General features: G+C 43.8%; 1 protein-coding gene across 1 annotated transcript in view; it reads right to left on the minus strand.

The window, feature by feature from the left end:
* herc2 (HECT and RLD domain containing E3 ubiquitin protein ligase 2) overlaps positions 1–17,473 on the minus strand; it is a gene marked incomplete in the record, with an annotated part of 472,599 nt that overhangs the window by 10,590 nt on the left and 444,536 nt on the right. The window contains 11 exon segments of the mRNA XM_037698316.1: positions 3,004–3,216; positions 3,297–3,402; positions 3,492–3,682; positions 4,392–4,504; positions 4,720–4,914; positions 5,336–5,477; positions 8,606–8,689; positions 8,796–8,993; positions 9,132–9,319; positions 9,425–9,564; positions 9,649–9,740. Of these exon segments, the coding sequence (XP_037554244.1) occupies positions 3,004–3,216; positions 3,297–3,402; positions 3,492–3,682; positions 4,392–4,504; positions 4,720–4,914; positions 5,336–5,477; positions 8,606–8,689; positions 8,796–8,993; positions 9,132–9,319; positions 9,425–9,564; positions 9,649–9,740 (1,662 nt within the window).

The raw sequence follows: 17,473 nt of genomic DNA on the forward strand, positions 1-17,473 counted from the left end.
TACAGAACACCATGGACTTTGTGGATAAGGTGAGGGATGTCATCATGGAGACTGATGAAACAATGGTCTCTTTTGATGTCACATCACTCTTTACGTGCATTCCTGTTGATGATGCAGTAGAGGTGGTCAGTTTAAAATTAAAATCAGACACCACTCTGAGCAGCAGGACCATGCTTTCCACAGAACAACTGTGTCAACTCTTGAAACTGTGCCTGCAGTCAACCTACTTCACATATGGGGAGCAATATTATAGGCAGAAACATGGGTGTGCTATGGGGTCTCCAGTTTCTCCTATTGTTGCCAACCTGTACATGGAGGAGGTAGAAAAGAGAGCCTTGACGTCCTTTTCAGGGACACCACCAAGTCATTGGTTCAGGTATGTTGATGACACCTGGGTTAAAATTAAATCTCAGGAAGTCCAACATTTTACTGACCACATCAACTCTGTGGATAAATACATCAAGTTCACACGAGAAGATGAAAAAAATGGCAGGTTGTCTTTCTTGGACTGTGAGGTCTCAGTCTCTGATAGAGGACATTTGCAAACTGAGGTGTACCGCAAACCCACCCACACAGACCAGTATTTGCAGTTTGACTCCCATCACCCTTTGGAGCACAAGTTAGGAGTCATCAGGACTCTGTACCACAGAGCAGACAGCGTCCCCACTAGCTCAGGAGCCAGGCACAAGGAGAAATCCCACACAAGACAGGCTCTAGAGCAATGTGGATATCCTAACTGGGCCTTCCTGAAAGCAGAGAAGAAACCCAAACAGGACTCCAGTCAGCCATCAGGTGAAAAGGAGGAACCCAGACCCAGACCAGTGGTCATTCCGTATGTTGAGGGAGTATCAGAGAAACTGAGACGTTTATTTTCTAAACATAACGTCCCAGTGGCTTTTAAACCCCAAAATACATTAAAGACTGACAACAAAGTCCATGCTCAATAATCCAAGTATACAATCCAAAATTTTTCAGTCAGGTCATCTGGACAGTTTCTTTTTTTGTGCTGAAACGTTTCGCCTTCGATCCGGAAAGCTTCATCAGTCAAGGAAACACACAACACAAAACTGATTCTTCCCCCAACAGCTTACTCCAAAGTGGAAGAAACCAGTTTGGTTAGTGCTAGATGGTCCATTTGGTACGCCCCCTCCTCCATTGCCAGCCCTCTTCCTTGTTGACAGTCATGTCAAACTGGTTGAAAACAACAAAGCTGTCCAGATGACATGACTGAAAAATGTTGGACATTAAAGACTGGTTCATCCCAAAGATCCAGTCCCCCGGCACAGAGTAATATTGTGTATGCTGTTCAGTGTCAGGAGGGTGATCAGTCTTACATCAGGGAAACTAAACAGCCACTGGCCAAAAGGATGGACCAGCACAGAAGATCAACATCATCAGGCCAGGACTCTGCGGTCTACACTCATCTCCAGGTCAGAGGTCACTCTTTCAGGGATGAAGATGTTCACATCCTGGACAGAGAGGAACGATGGTTTGAGAGAGGAGTAAAGGAGGCCATCTTTGTGAAAAGAAACCGTCCATCATTAAACAGGGGTGGAGCCTCCTGGTTCAACTGTCCCCCTCTTACAATGCTGTGATTGCTAGTATCACTCAGCCCTCTGTGAACAGTAAACAGCCATCAGGTGCTAATGATCCATTGTTAGGCTGATGGTCCTTCTTGAGCATGTGATCAGCTGGTTTTGGTTGTCAGCAGCAAACTGGTTGATCCACTCTGAGAAGGTGCTATTTAAGAGACTGAGCTGAAAACAGCACCTCAGACTGAGGAAGTCTTTTGGATGAACGACGAAACGTTTCTACATTTTTGTTTTGCTTTGGTTTTTTTTGAATGTCCAGAGGACCAGAATTTACTTTTTTAGATTTTTATACCTGGATTATTGAGCATGCATCAGGATATCAGAGACTCTACTTCCTCAGACGGCTGAGGCGAGCTGGTCTGGAAGCTCAGCCCTCACCTCCTTCTACAGGTGTGCAGTGGAGAGCATCCTGTGCTCCAGCATCAACGTGTGGCATGGAGGCTGCACAGCTGCAGAAAGAAAAGCTTTGCAGAGAGTGGTGAAGGCTGCACAGAAGATGTTGGAGTCAGTCTCCCCACCATCACAGACATCTACACCTCCAGATGCAGGAAGAGGGCCACCTGCATCATGAAGGACCCCACTCACCCAGCACACACACTTTTTGCCCCGCTCCCCTCAGGAAGGAGGTTGAGGAGCATTAAGTGTAGAACCACTAGACTGAGGAACAGCTTCTACCCTGTGGCTGTTAGACTCATGAATCTCTAATCAGGATTATCACTGTGAAAAAAAATCACTCTACTGTCACTTGATTATTGATATGTGCTACTGAATATTCATGCTGCTGATTTATTTCATGCTGCTGTATGTATTCGTACTCATCTGCTCACAAAGACTCATGTTCCTGCTGCTGTTGTTCGATGTATTGTTTTTGCATATTCTTAGTTTAGTGTATTTCTTAGTTCATATCTTAGATCTTATTACTGTTTTTCTTTTACAATTTATACTTTTGTTGGATGTAACTGGGATCCTGAGTACATAATTTCGTTCCACCACATGTACCACATGAGGTGTGAATGACAATTAAAAAAACCTTGACTGTGACATGACCATTTAGACTGAGGTTGCTTTGAAAATGATCAAATATGTGTTAAGTTTAGTACCACATAAAAAAAAAGACCTGGGTCAGATTATAGTAGAAAAATCTGGATTTGCCACATTCAGACTGTCATAAGATTATCAGATATGAGTCACATATGGGTTTAAAAAATAATTGGGTCACATTTGCCTCCAGTGTAAAAATAGTCTTAGATGTCAGCTGTGGTGTGCTTAAATTTTAAGATTCAGGTCTTTGAATCCTAGTCTTTGGTCCTTATTTCTTTGCTAACCATTTCCTGTGATCTCCATTTTACTTCACTCATTACCACATTTCGAAATACCTCCATAAAATAAGTGTCCACTGTCCCCTTCTCACCTGTACAACAAAGTCCCGACCTCGAAAGTCGGCGATGGTGCGTGGCAGCCGTGTGCGACCCCAGACGAACCTCAGGAACAGTGACCTCTCTGTATTGGAGAAGGACTCCATCACTTCCCAGAACCACTGGATGAGTGACGCCGTCGGCTCTACTCCTTTATAGGTGGCCACTGACTTCAGCAGGTGGAGCGGGATATCTGGACTTCCACACACCTAAAACGATGAAGGTAAATAAGAATCTGAAGGTAAAAAAACAGAAAATGGAGGCACAACAGAACCCTGTTCCTCCTCACCATCGTTTCTAACTCGTAACCAGTGAAAAGTGACAGCAGGGGAACGGGAACTACTCGAGCCATCCCTTCACGCACAGCAGACACCTGCTCATCAAATTCATGGAGTCTGCAGCAGCAGCAAAGAAACAACATGAGTCATGTAAAACAACCATATGGCTGCAGATGGAACTGTGTGGCATCACAATGTTTTTTCACCTGTAATTAATGGCCAGGCGGACATATTCTGCTCGGTTTTCCAGGGTAATGTGGGAGTATTTGGAGCTGAGCTGGATGTCCTGGCCACTGGCATTGGGCACAGTGAAAGGCAGGGTCATGCCCTCAAACTCTTCAGATGTAGCTTCGTTGTCCCGGATGTACATCAAGCCAGGAATAAAATCCTTATCAACCTGTGAAGGAGAGAACATCAATTCACTCACATTTATGAGCCATTTACTGTATTTACCCATTATGCTCATGCATGCTGTGCGAGAGCTTGAGCACAAGTCTCGGGAACTCCACAGCTATCTGCTCTGTCTTGTGCTACAATTATATTCCATCTAACCTTTCTAGTATCTCAGAGGCAAAACCATCGAACAAAAGCAGCATTCAGAGGGAAAGGAATTTTCCCAAAACCACTATTCTCAGAACGATGGTTCAGGAGCGTATGACCAGAGTGGACTCACGCCACCTTCTACACACAAGCCAGAAGTGTGATACACTTGAACAAAACTGGGTAAGTTTCCACGAGTAATTGGAGAACTTTGTACAAGTAAAAAACTAAATGGACAGGTTTAGATTTTAATCTGCAGTGCAATGTTTAGGAATGTGCTGAAGTTTGAATTTTAGTGCAGATCATGTGAGCTGCAAGTGTTAATACAAAATCTGAAATGAAAAGAGACAATTCTTGTACAACTTGAAAACATAAGTATATTTCTCCATACTGAGGTCAATCAAAGAGCTATCTACAACAAGAAAAATAATTATTGTTCATAACCTTTTTATAGAACCCTACCATTTTTACAGCAACATTTCTACATTTAGTGACTCCTTACTGGTGCATTTCCCACAAACACTGGGAACTGATCAGTGCATTGAGGGGCAGAGCTGTGCACACACCTCACTGAGGTCAGCAATGGTCAGGTTCATGCCTGCCAGCTGCTTCCATACAGGCTCTGCCAGATTTAGGCTGAGGGGGCTTCCAGTTCGGATTGCAATTCCCAGGAGGACTCCTGCAGACACAGTAGAACAAAACGTGATGCTCAGATCAAACCATAATAATCATCTGAGATACTTGAAAAAGTGTTTATCAAAAACAAGGCATGCACAATGGTTCAGGTCAGGTGTTTCATCAGCAGACATGCCAACAATTTTTGTTTATTAAAAGCTTACTTTTCGTTTTAGGATTAATGTTGCAAACCAGACTGGGAGATAAACTGGATTTTACCTAAGAAGCGAAACATGCTCATGTGAAGAGAGGACTTGGCAGCAGGGTTAAGCAGGAAACAATCCCTGTTGGCCCCCGACTCATCACGGCCATTGGGAGTGACTATGAGCAGTGGTGTCAGAGAGTTTTGCAGCTCTTCGCACATTTCAGCGATGGACTCACTGTAGCCTCCACCACAGTCGTCTACAGACTCACCTGATAAAAAACAAGTGTGTCAAACCTGCAAGCTGAGACACAAAAATGATTCTAAGGGAATGGACTGTACTTATATAGCACCTTTCTACCTTATCAAGATACTCAAAGCACTTTACACTACAATCTGTGTCCTCATTTACCCATCCATACAGCACTCTACTATATTTTTACAAATAATAATCAGAGCTTTATCACATTCATACACCAATGGGACACACATCAGAGGCAATGAGGGGTTCAGTGTCTTGCCCAGGGACACTTCGGCATGTGACTGCTGGTGGAATCCAATTCCCCACTCTTGCACTGGAGGACAACTGCTCTAACCACTCAGCCACAGTCGCCCATTTATAAGGGAAATAATAAATTTGTCAGAGACATTTGAGGAAAGACCTGATGTCACATAGCGGACATGAACACATACCTACAAACTTAACCTTCCATACACGATGAGGAAGCAGCAGGTTGTCTGGGCTGAATGAACTCATTTTGGCACACATCTGACCAAACACAGACTTTGTTCCGTCAGGACCTGCAAGACCTCCTTTGCTACGGGAACGCTTTACCTGCAGAGTGAAAAAGGCAACAAGAACAACAACAACAAAGAAAAAAGGAAAATAAATGGTTTGATTTGTTTCTGTTCTGACTGGTTGATCCACTACGAGAAGGTGCTATTTATAAGACTGAGCTGAATACAGCATCTCAGACTGAAGAAGTCTTTCAGATGAAAGGTTTCTACAATTTTTTTGTTTTGTTTCTTTTGAATGTTCAGAGCACCAGATTTAACTTTTTTTTTAATTTTTCTACCTGGATTATTGAGCATGCATCAAGATAGTTCTGTTCTGAGTTTAGCAACTCCCAGCCAAATTCAAAAAACGTTCAATACAAGAACAACTGGACTTTATTTGTAACAGAAGACGTTTCGCTCCTCATCCGAGGAGCTTTCTCAATTCAATGAGCAGAGAGTGAGGGGTTCAGTTTATAAGACTGAGTGAGATAAGACACGCATACAGGTCCTTCTCAAAAAAATAGCATATTGTGATAAAGGTCATTATTTTCCATAATGTAATGATAACAATGAAACTTTCATATATTTCAGATTCATTGCACACCAACTGAAATATTTCAGGTCTTTAATTGTTTTAATACTGATGATTATGGCATACAGCTCATGAAAACCCAAAATGCCTGTCCCAAAAAAATAGCATGTCATGAAAAGGTTCTCTAAACAAGCTATTAACCTAACCATCTGAATCAACGACGTAACTTGAAACACCTGCAAAAGATTCCTGAGGCTTTTAAAAACTCCCAGCCTTGTTCATTACTCAAAACCACAATCATGGGTAAGACTGCCGACCAGACTGCTGTCCAGAAGGCCATCATTGACACCCTCAAGCAAGAGGGTAAGACACAGAAAGAAATTGCTGAACTAATAGTCTGTTCCCAGAGTGCTGTATCAAGGCACCTCAGTGGGAAGTCTGTGGGAAGGGAAAAGTGTGGCAGAAAACGCTGCACAACGAGAAGAGGTGACCGGACCCTGAGGAGGATTGTGGAGAAGGGACGATTCCAGACCTTGGGGGACCTGCGGAAGCAGTGGACTGAGTCTGGAGTAGAAACATCCAGAGCCACCGTGCACAGGCGTGTGCAGGAAATGGGCTACAGGTGCCACATTCCCCAGGTCAAGCCACTTTTGAACAAGAGACTGCGTCAGAAGCATCTCACCTGGGACTGCTGCTGAGTGGTCCAAAGTTATGTTCTCTGATTACAGTAAATTTTGCATTTCCTTTGGAAATCAAGGTCCCAGAGTCTGGAGGAAGAGAGGAGACACAGAATTCACATTGCTTGAGGTCCAGTGTCAAGTTTCCACAGTCACTGGGGTGTCATGTCAGCTGCTGGTGTTTGTCCACTGTGTTTTATCAAGGGCAGGGTCAATGCAGCAGCTATCAGGAGATTTTGGAGCACTTCATGCTTCCATCTGCTGAAAAGCTTTATGGAGATGAAGATTTCATTTTTCAGCACGACCTGGCACCTGCTCACAGTGCCAAAACCACTGGTAAATGGTTTACTGACCATGGTATTACTGTGCTCAATTGGCCTGCCAACTCTCCTGACCTGAACCCCATAGAGAACCTGTGGGATATTGTGAAGAGAAAGTTGAGAGACGCAAGACCCAACACTCTGGATGAGCTTAAGGCCGCTATCGAAGCATCCTGGGCCTCCATAACACCTCAGCAGTGCCACAGGCTGATTGCCTCCATGCCACGCTGCATTGAAGCAGTCATTCATGCAAAAGGATTCCCGACCAAGTATTGAGTGCATAACTGAACAGGATTATTTGAAGGTTGGCGTTTTTTGTATTAAAAACACTTGTCTTTCATTGGTGGGATGAAATATGCTAATTTTTTGAGACAGGCACTTTGGGTTTTCATGAGCTGTATGCCATAATCATCAGTATTAAAACAATTAAAGACCTGAAATATTTCAGTTGGTGTGCAATGAATCTGAAATATATGAAAGTTTCATTTTTATCATTACATTATGGAAAATAATGACCTTTATCACAATATGCTAATTTTTTGAGAAGGACCTGTATATATGTAGACAATTCACACTTCAACACCTTAACAGTAGGGGTTTCTTAAGGTCTTTGTTACTCTAATTCACAGACGAGGCCCCTCTGTTCCCATCAGGTGTGAAAACTGTCTGTGAATCAGTCTTAAAGTTGCATTATATGTTTTTGAAAGTGGAAATCTGAGGCCTCCTCCTCTGTTCAGAGACGGCTTTTCTCTTTTTACATAAATTGCTTCCTTCACCCCCCTCTCAAACCATCTGTGTTCTCGGTCCAAAATGTGCACATTTTGGTCCTCAAAGAGTGTCCCTTATCTGTGAGGTGGAGGTGAACAGCTGAATCTTGTCCAGAGGATGTGGCTCTCCTGTGTTGAGTCATGCGTCTGTGAAGAGGCTGTTTAGTTTCTCCAATGTAGAGGTCTGGACAGTCCTCGTTGCACTGGACCACATACACTACACCACTCTGTTTGTGTATGGGTGTTCTGTCCTTAGGGTGGACCAGCCTCTGTCTGAGAGTCCTGCTGGGTTTGAAATGTACTGGGATGTTGTGCTTTTTGAAAATCCTTCTGAATTTCTCTGATACTCCAGCAACATAAGGGATGACAATGTTTTTCCGTCTGTTGTTCTCCTTTTTCTGTTTATTAGTGTGTTTTGTAAATTTCCTCGCTGACTTGACAAAAGCCCAGTTAGGATATCCACGTTCGGAGAGCCTCTTGGATGTGCCTCTGTTCCTTTTCCTTCCCTTCTGTCTTCGTGGGAACCTTCTTGTATTGAACGTTTTTTAAATTTATCATGTCCTGGATGACTGAGAATCTTCACCAGCATATTCCTGCCAAATCCAAAGTAGTCGTTCGAATGAACAGCTGGATCTGACAGCTTCTTCCTCCAGACAGAACAGACCCAAAACCCTCTGCGGAGTCTGAACGTTAGAACAGTACTCCCTTCAGACAGGAAGGAGTGCAAGATCACACACCATGAAAAAAAAAACTTATAAAAGGCATAGCTTAAGAGCCAGTCTGGAACTTAGCATTTCAGTGGGTAAGGGTAGAGAAAGCAGCAGGAATGAAATGGATGAGGAGAAAATCACTGACTGTGAGTAAGAAGAGGCTATCAGTGAAGACTGTACCTGTATTCTGTTCAGCTCCACAACTGGTCCATGCTGTCTGTCTCTTACCATTGTAGCTTGAACCACCTTCCTAAAAGCTGCTTCCTGTTTGCAAAGAAAACATAAATCGTGAAAAAGAAAACACCCTTGGCCGTACACTTAACTTCCATTTACTTATACTGATTTAAATATGTTTTCCCCATTCTACTACCTTGCCCTGTGAGATAAGGATGCCCCTGAGCGTGTCGAAGCCAACTGATGGGCCGTGGCCTGCCTGATCCAGCCGACCCTCCAGGTCAAACATGGGGATGCATGGGCAGAAAAGCTCAGAGAAATGATGCAGCAGCAGCAACCTATTCCTCAGAGCCATGATGGGGATCTCCTGCAAATGGTTGTATTCCATAGGAACCTTAAAAAAAAATCACAAAATCAGAAAGCTTGAGAGTGAGCAGAAACAGAAATTTGAAAGTCACTTTGCAGCTGTGAAATCTTATGGCCATCTACTGGAAGTAAGGGAAGAAACTAATTTTTCCAGCTGTGACATTACCTGCGCAGGCAGTTTCCCAGCATTAGTGGGCTTGCTGGTGGACCAGGAGAGAGTGTGAGCAGAGCCACAGGCCACTCGGTTGATTTTTTTGCCCTGCAGCGCAGCCACTAGCCGCGGCCTCTGGATGGCATTAGTGGTCCCATCTCCCAGCTGGCCTTCATCATTGTCACCCCAAGTGTACACTTCTCCTGATTTTTAAACATCAATAATAAAAGTTATTTTGTGAAGTTGCAACTCAATGACACATCAACTCTTACAAAAACCATAGTTATGCGTAAAAAGATTCTTCCTACCATCTTCTGTGCAGCAAACACAGTGCAGAGACCCTGTGGCAATGGCGATTACTTTTTTTCCTTGTAGACCCTGAACCTGCCTGGGTCGTCGCACATGGTCATCAGAGCCATGACCCAGTCGATGGTAATCTCCTTTGCCCCTGTAAATGATAAAACACACACTCAGCTAATCCCCTCTTCACTGCAGAATGTGACGCATCCTCACTCTGCAGTAAGGTACACACCATGTGTAGACTGCCCCAGATTTAGTCAGCGCCACAGAGAACTGAGAGCCACACTCCACTTTCACCACTCCAAGGCCAGTGAGAGAGTCAATCTAAGGACATCAAATCATTTTAGAGTTAACCACAAAAACAAATATTTTAATGCTGTTTACTTCAAAGCATGTTCTTCTATGATGCTGTTTTGTGGAATAATGCTATACATTTGTAAAGTAAAACCTAACAATTTATTTACTTATTTGATCATGTATTTTTAAAATAAATACCTCCTGTTTCTCCTGTTAAAACAGGCGCGAGAAACTCTAGAATGTTCACGTTTGCATTCAGTTACAAAACCATACAAATAATTGTAGCTTTAAAAATATTTATTTTGTGCTAAAATGTGCCAAAAGAGGAGAAACCATTTCAATCAATCAATCAATCAATCAATCAATCAATCAATCAATCACCTTTATTTTACCAGGTAGAGCCCGTTGAGATCGAGATCTCTTTCACAAGGGTGACCTGGTCAAGTGGTTATCAGCGCGGCGAAACTGTTCAGTGATTTGTAGACATACATCAGTATTCTGAACTGGATTCGAAAGTGAACCGGTAACCAGTGCAGTGAAGCCAAAACTGGTGTAATGTGCTCTCTTGCCTGTACTGGTTAAAAATCGGGCTGCTGCATTCTGGACCAGTTGTAGTCGTGCAATGGAGGTTTGACTGATACCAAACAGGAGTGAATTGCAGTAATCAAGCCTAGATGTAATGAATGCATGTATTACTGTCTCCAGGTTCTTTTTGGACAGTATGGGCTTCAGTTTAGACAGCCGCCTCAGTTGGAAGAAGCATGATTTAACAATCATGTTTACATGATTGTTAAGTTTCAGGGAAGGGTCCATTATCACGCCCAGATTAGTGACTCTTTGTTTTTCTGACAGGGTTAGAGTGGAGAGGTCGATGCAGTGGTTTGTGCTCGTGTCGTTGGGAGGGAACAACATGACTTCAGACTTCTTTTCATTGAAACTTAAGAAGTTTAAAGCCATCCAGTCCCTGATGTCAGCCAGGCAGTCGAGCAGTGGTTGAATAGGGCATGTACCATTGTGTCTTAGGGGGAAGTAAATTTGACAGTCATCGGCATAGAAGTGGAAGGGCATGTTGTGTTTCCGGAAAATAGCACCAAGCGGCAGCAGGTATAAAGAGAATAGGAGGGGACCCAGAATGGACCCCTGCGGAACCCCCCATTTAAGCTCTGCCTCTGCGGAACTAAAATCCTTGATGGAGGATCCTTGAAGAGGAAGCGCTGCTCCCGGCTTAAGAGGAGAGGATGCCGGGCGGGGGTTATGGTCAGGCTACGAGCTAACGCTAAAGCCGGTAAACTCCCCATGCCGTCTCTCTTTCTGTCGAATGTCCGCTCGTTGGACAACAAGATGGATTTACTTCGTCTGAGAGCGGGCGCCTCAGAAGAGATGAAGAAGTGTGCAGTGCTTTGCCTCACAGAAACGTGGATTACAAGTGAAACGCCGGACACAGTCTTCCAGCTGGATGACAGACTTTTTTTTCGAGCGGACCGCTGCAGCGAGCTAACGGGGAAATCACGGGGGGGCGGAGTGTGCATTTACGTGAGTAAGAGTTGGTCCACGAACTGTACTGTTGTAAATAGCTCATGCTCGAAGGCTTTGGAGCAAATAACAGTGAAATGTCGGCCACATTATCTACCCCGAGAGTTCACAGTGACTTTTATCACAGTTGTTTACATTCCTCCGGACGCTAATGCTAATGAATCACTGCAGGAGCTTCATGATATCATCAGCTCGCTGCAGAACAAACACCCCGAGGCTCTTTACGTGGTAGCCGGAGACTTTAACCACGTGAATCTAAAGGACTGTCTCCCAAGCTTTAATCAGCATGTGACGATTCCAACACGTGGAGACCGCACGCTGGACCGTGTTTACACTGTAGTGGACTAGGCCCATGTCAAAAACTAAGTCTAAGGTCAAAAATCTTGACCTTAAGAACCTTGTGGGACAGGAACTGTCATTTCATTCATTTGAACTCAGAAATACAGGTTCACCCATCCTGAGACTTTCTTTCTTGAAGATTCAAGTGAAAAGAACACTCTCTTTTTATTATCATTACTATTTTACAAATATTGATAATCAAAGTGTCTTAGTTCAAATCATTTTAGATGTTGCAGTGCACTAATCAATTTTATTAACTGAGTAATGATTTTTATTCTCATGTCAAAGCTGTTACAGAATAATTATGCATTTTCTGATTTCTGCCTTTGAGTGAGCAAGTGTGCGTTTCCAAGGTTGGAGTCAAACGAAAAACAAGTTGTTGAACGAACTGTCATGTTTTTAGAATCCTCTCAGACGTAAATAGAGAAGTTTTGGCACCTTTTCTGAAACGCGCCAAAACAAAACTCTCTCTGTCTGTGAGAACATTTCTGATCTGTTTCATAACAATTCTCGCTGTCTCTAACCTCTTACGTCACAAAACACACCCCGTCTGGTCGTTTCTGACCAATGAACAAATCCCAAAAGTGAACCGGGAAACAGCTCTTTAAAATGTCAGTACTTCCTGGTCTACTCAGTCTTGGTTCTGTTGAAGTTCTGATGGAGTGCTGTTGGAGTTCTGCTGGATACACAGTCCAACCAGTTCTGTGAGAGACGGGATGATCCTGACAACAGAGCTCTTCCGAGTTCCATGGGATTATAACATTTTCCACTGAGGTGAATATGTGTCGAACAGAGCCTCGCCATTACTTCGGACGAGTAACAGCATCCTACTGAGACGCTGAAAGGGTGCGTTAAACGGAATCTCACCTGAGACATCTCCAGGTAAAGGAGCCAATTTCATCACCTAAGTGTACTGTAAGGAAAAGCTGAAGAAAGCCGGAGAGTGTCGATTCTGGTGAACACATTTCACCCCTCACACACCATCTTACTCCCTCTAAACTTCTTTCCATCTTTAAACTTTTCTATCAAGTAGAAATTCTTCCAGATATTTTAGAAATGTCTGTGTAAAATGCTCACCCACATTCATGTGGGTAAAAGATCATAATTGTACAGTTTTCATAAATGTCTGTGGTGAAGCAACGGAAAAATCATGGCCGTATGATTTTTCCTGATTGATTGCTTATGTTGTTATTTTCATAATTTGCCAAATTAATGTAAATGTTTGATGTTAAATTTTGATTCTGTAAATAAATGACCGCATTCATTTTGATGGGTCAAATATAAATGACGTCTCACGTTTGCATTTCCTTAAATTCAATGCACGTTTTATTCAGTCCAGAAAAATGAGGAATCCGTGTTAAATGATGAATATATCTGAGCATCTGTTCATCTACATAATTGGTGGCCCGTTTACGTGCTCATAAATGGACTGTAACCGTGTAAACATTGATTTTACGTGTTGGCATGAAAAGTTTTATCAGCTGCGCGCTTTGGAGCTTGGCTGTGCATGTTTACGCAGCGTACGCCTGTTACGTGTGACTAAGAGCTGATGAGCTGTGAGAAACGCTGCGTTCTGTTTAAACTGAGGTCCAAACGGACGGGAGGTTCGGTTCTGTGGACCGGCTCGGTTCTGGAAAATTCGAACGAGTTGTTTAAATAGCTAGAAAGACGTTTAGTCACGGAGCGCCGTCTCCGTGCAGCTCAGGGAGTTGATTCGTTACAATTTTTAACAGAGAAAGTGCATTTTGATGGTTTAAAAGACGATAAGTGATGAAAAAGTTTCAGGCTAAATTAACATGGCTGCTAACGCTTCGTGGTTGGTTGATTTACTGCTGTGGAGCGCTCTGATTTGCTGAGGAGGGTGAATGCGTGCCTACGTGACTTCCTCTCAACCCCGCGCTGCTTTTCATTGGTGATTTCAGTCACGTGACCCGGAAGTGAAAATTCGTTTTCATAGGGAAATAAAATCAGCTTTTTAAAGCTGAAAAGCGCTGCAAAGCTGTGTTCTGACACGGTGTTTAAGTCTTCGAGGTCTAATCGCTAAAACTACGCCACGTTTGTGTAAAAAATTTGTTCAGAAACGTTGATTTTAACCGGGTTTAGCCGAAGCTAACTTTGAGCTAAGCGGCTAACAACAGGATGTCAACCGAACGCCACAGGAAGTTGTAGCTCCCCTAGTGGACAACACGAACAGTGTCGGAGTTAAAATTGTTGAGGTTGTACTGACATCTTGTGGAGAAGACGTGGGATCACAGGTTTCACTTCGTTTTTAGGGTTAAATAGTGAAATTAAACGTTTTTATTCTTTTAAAGGCATTTTTGAGTTATTGACCGTTCCTCAAAGTTGAATAGACTCTGTTATCTTGCATTTTAAAAGTTATGAAGGTATTTATGCAGAGAGCATTTACCCAACAAAATTTTTAGTCACTGATAAATCCTTGAGAAACAGGTACAGAATAAAAATTTAGAAACTTTTAAATAAGATACAGTTACAGATATTCACAAAGTTGGAAAAAGTTTACTCATTTGCTAGAAGGTAACGCACGTTTAATTGATAAATCACTAAATAAGAGTAAACTTATCAGGAAAAAGAGATTTTTCTGATTTTCTTTTACCACCTAAACATTTACATCTCCTATTTAATTTCTAAATAGCAGATAATGGCGGACGAAGATGAAAACACTGACCCCTTACAATCCGGAGATGCTGTCCAGACAGCGTTACACATTTTAACAAATTCAATTGTTGGTAAACAATTAGAGAAATTGCTAGACCTTGATGACGATCAAAGATATGAGGAGCTGCAGACGTTGTCAAAAGCAGCTAAAGTGAAGGAGGACACGAAATCCAGCCGTGGACGGTTGGCAAAAATGGCTCTGCTTCTGAAGGCGGAACTGGACCGTATGGTTGAACGAAATACCTTGCTGTTCAACGGATATGAGTCTGAAAAGGAGAGGTGTGATGAATTGTTGAATGCATCTGAGTTGCTGAAACAACAAATTCAGACTGATAGGGACCTCTCAAAGACTGGGCTGTCAGAACAGGCTCAATCATATGAGGAGAGGTGTGACAAATTGTTAAATGAATCTGAGTTGCTGAAACAACAAATTCAGACTGATAGGGACCTCTCAAAGACTGAGCTGTCAGAACAGGCTCAATCATATGAGGAGAGGATTAGGGATAAGGAACGAGCGTACGAAGCCGCGTGTGCAGATAACGATATGTTGCAAGCACAGTTGCAGGTGGCATTAAAGGAACGGGGCGATTGCAAAGCAGACAAGGAGATAATACTCAGAAATTGGCTGAAATTACAAAGTGAAAATCAGTCAATACAGGCGCGCCTAACAGCTTGTGAGGAGAGGCTTGCTACAGCTACAAACCTGATTTCTGACATGGAGCTAGCTGGTTTGAGACTCGGAAACGAACAGGGTCAGCTACAGCCACCCCAGACAGGTGCTGTTGCACCTCCTCACCTTAACGCCATGCGGCCACCCCCAACCCCATCTCGGGCGGCGGGGATGGACCTGCACCGATATCATCTCAGTATACACCATGCAGTCATCTCCATCCCCACCACGGGTGGTAGGGACAGACCTGCACCCACTTGCACCTCTTCCTCCTGACACCATGCAGTACTCTCCACCCCCATCTCGGAGGGTGGGGACAGACCTGCACCAATATGCACCTCCTCCTACCAACCCTTATCAGCCACCCCCACCCCCACCATGGGCGGTAGGGGCAGGCCTTGACCAGTCTGCACCACCAGTCACACAAGTTAGACCGTTGATACAGTCTCCTTCAATGGATGATTTGCAGAAAATCTCAAAATATGTACAACGTTTTGTTCCCGGACCCATGGGGTCAGCTGGAACAAAAGCGTATCTCAAAGATCTGGAGTTCAGATTGAGATCTTATCCTAATGCTACGACAGAGGATAAGATCAGTCTGATACGGCTCACTTCGGACAGAGAGGTGTTCACATTCATCGAGCGTCTACCTGATGCAACGAAGAGGGATTACAACCTTCTGTGTGAAGCTTTGATCAGAGAGTACGACCCCTGCACGGGACCTGCTGGTTTCCCAGCTGCAGACAAGGTCACTCAGGGTAAAACTGAACATCCAAAGGTTTATTACAAAAGAATCTTCCAAGCTTATTTTGGTAACAGAAATGAGACCGGAATGGAAGAAGATGATGGTTTTAAGTTTGTTTTCAGCAAAAATCTCCACTCTGATTTTAAAAAATCAGTACAAATGATGGCAAATTTCAGAGAAAAATCCATCAGTGAGATTAAGCAGTGTGCTGTGAATGTGTTTGAAGCATGTTCTCATGCTAAGACGCCCATAGAAGTGTTTCCTAGTGTAAAGGTTAAACCCCTCCCTCTTGAACTAGAAGGACGACGTGCTTCGCCGCCTCCTCCTAAGAAGAAAGAGAGAAAACAGTCTGTTCAAGCTAACAAACCACGTCCTGAAGGTGCACGCTGGGACAAAAAAGCTCCTCTTTCAGGGGAAGCCAGTGATTATCGAAAAATGGGTGAGCGCAGGACGCAACGATATGAGAAACCATATCGTCAGGGGCAGTACGTAAAGGAACCCCCGCAAGACGTACCTGACCGTCCCCCACCTCGGATGAAACGAACCGAGGCGAAAAAATCACAAAAGTTCCAGAAACAAGGCCCTACACCTCTGAGCTCGGAAGAGACAGAGAAACTACGCAAGTTGTTAGAAACTTTGAAACACACTGACACGGGAACCCAACCAGGAGCACTTTGCAGTAATGTAATTCCTATTACATCCGAGGGCGCGAATGACAACATAACAGATGTCGGTGGAACACACCAAGACATTGCTGTTGTTGCCTCAAACAACCCCTCATCGGAAGAAGGGGGGGTAAACACACACACGAACGATGACGAGTCATCGCAAGCTGAACACTCAGAAACAGCTTCTGCTGTGCTGACGGTTCAGACAAACCAAGATTACACAGATAAGGCTGAACGCGTGAAGAAGCGTCAGAAAAAACCCAAAAGGTTTCTGTGTAACTTTATCAGAAGGGGGGTCGCCAAAAAGGCGTACCTGTCAGTAACACTCGAAGGTGTCCTCACACACGAAGCACTCTTGGACGGTGGAGCAGACATAACAATTATGTCGGCTAAACTGTTCGAGGAGCTGAGGACGGCCGCTGCCAGTGTTAACAGGATAATACCTCTCTCTGAATGTGCTATAGAAATGCAGGGTCTCTCAGAAAAGAAAACAACCCTGACAGCTATAGCAATGGTTCACATGCAGATTGGCAATATGACACTGTACCACCCGGTACACGTGACCCATGTTGACTCATTCCCATTTTTGGTTGGCCAAGATTTTATAAATCGCTTCGGCGCGATTATAGATTATGGTGATCAAACAATGTGGACAACAGTGAGCAAGCCACTGCCAATCGATACGCCTCCGGAGTGTGACACAGACTGCCCAACAGCAGGTACCGCGGAAGGCACAAAGGACTCCTCAGCCGAGGACACGAGCCCGGTGAGTACTCCTCTGACACCATGTGAAACCAAAGAAACCCAAGAGATCCAAACTCTGACTCAACAAGACAGCCTCCTCTGTGAGCTGGAGCAGTCAGAGTCTACCAAACACTACCTGCCACTGGTAGTTAAGGGTGTAGAGATCCAAGGGTCCCACACCAACGATGCTGTACTGTCTCTATGGACAGATAAATCAGCAATTAACCGAGCTTTCTACGAAACCTTGGTTCACAAACACGTTGGTCTAGAACTAATTAAAAAAGCTTTCCGCTTTCCATTAGTTCCCACTAGTTCACAGGTAATGACCGCAGAAGGAGTCATTAACCTGAAACTGAACTGGAATCAACGAGAACTGGTTCACCCG

Source organism: Nematolebias whitei, chromosome 3 (genome assembly GCF_014905685.2).
Source record: "Nematolebias whitei isolate Nwh7 chromosome 3, NemWhi1, whole genome shotgun sequence".
NCBI lineage: Eukaryota > Metazoa > Chordata > Actinopteri > Cyprinodontiformes > Rivulidae > Nematolebias > Nematolebias whitei.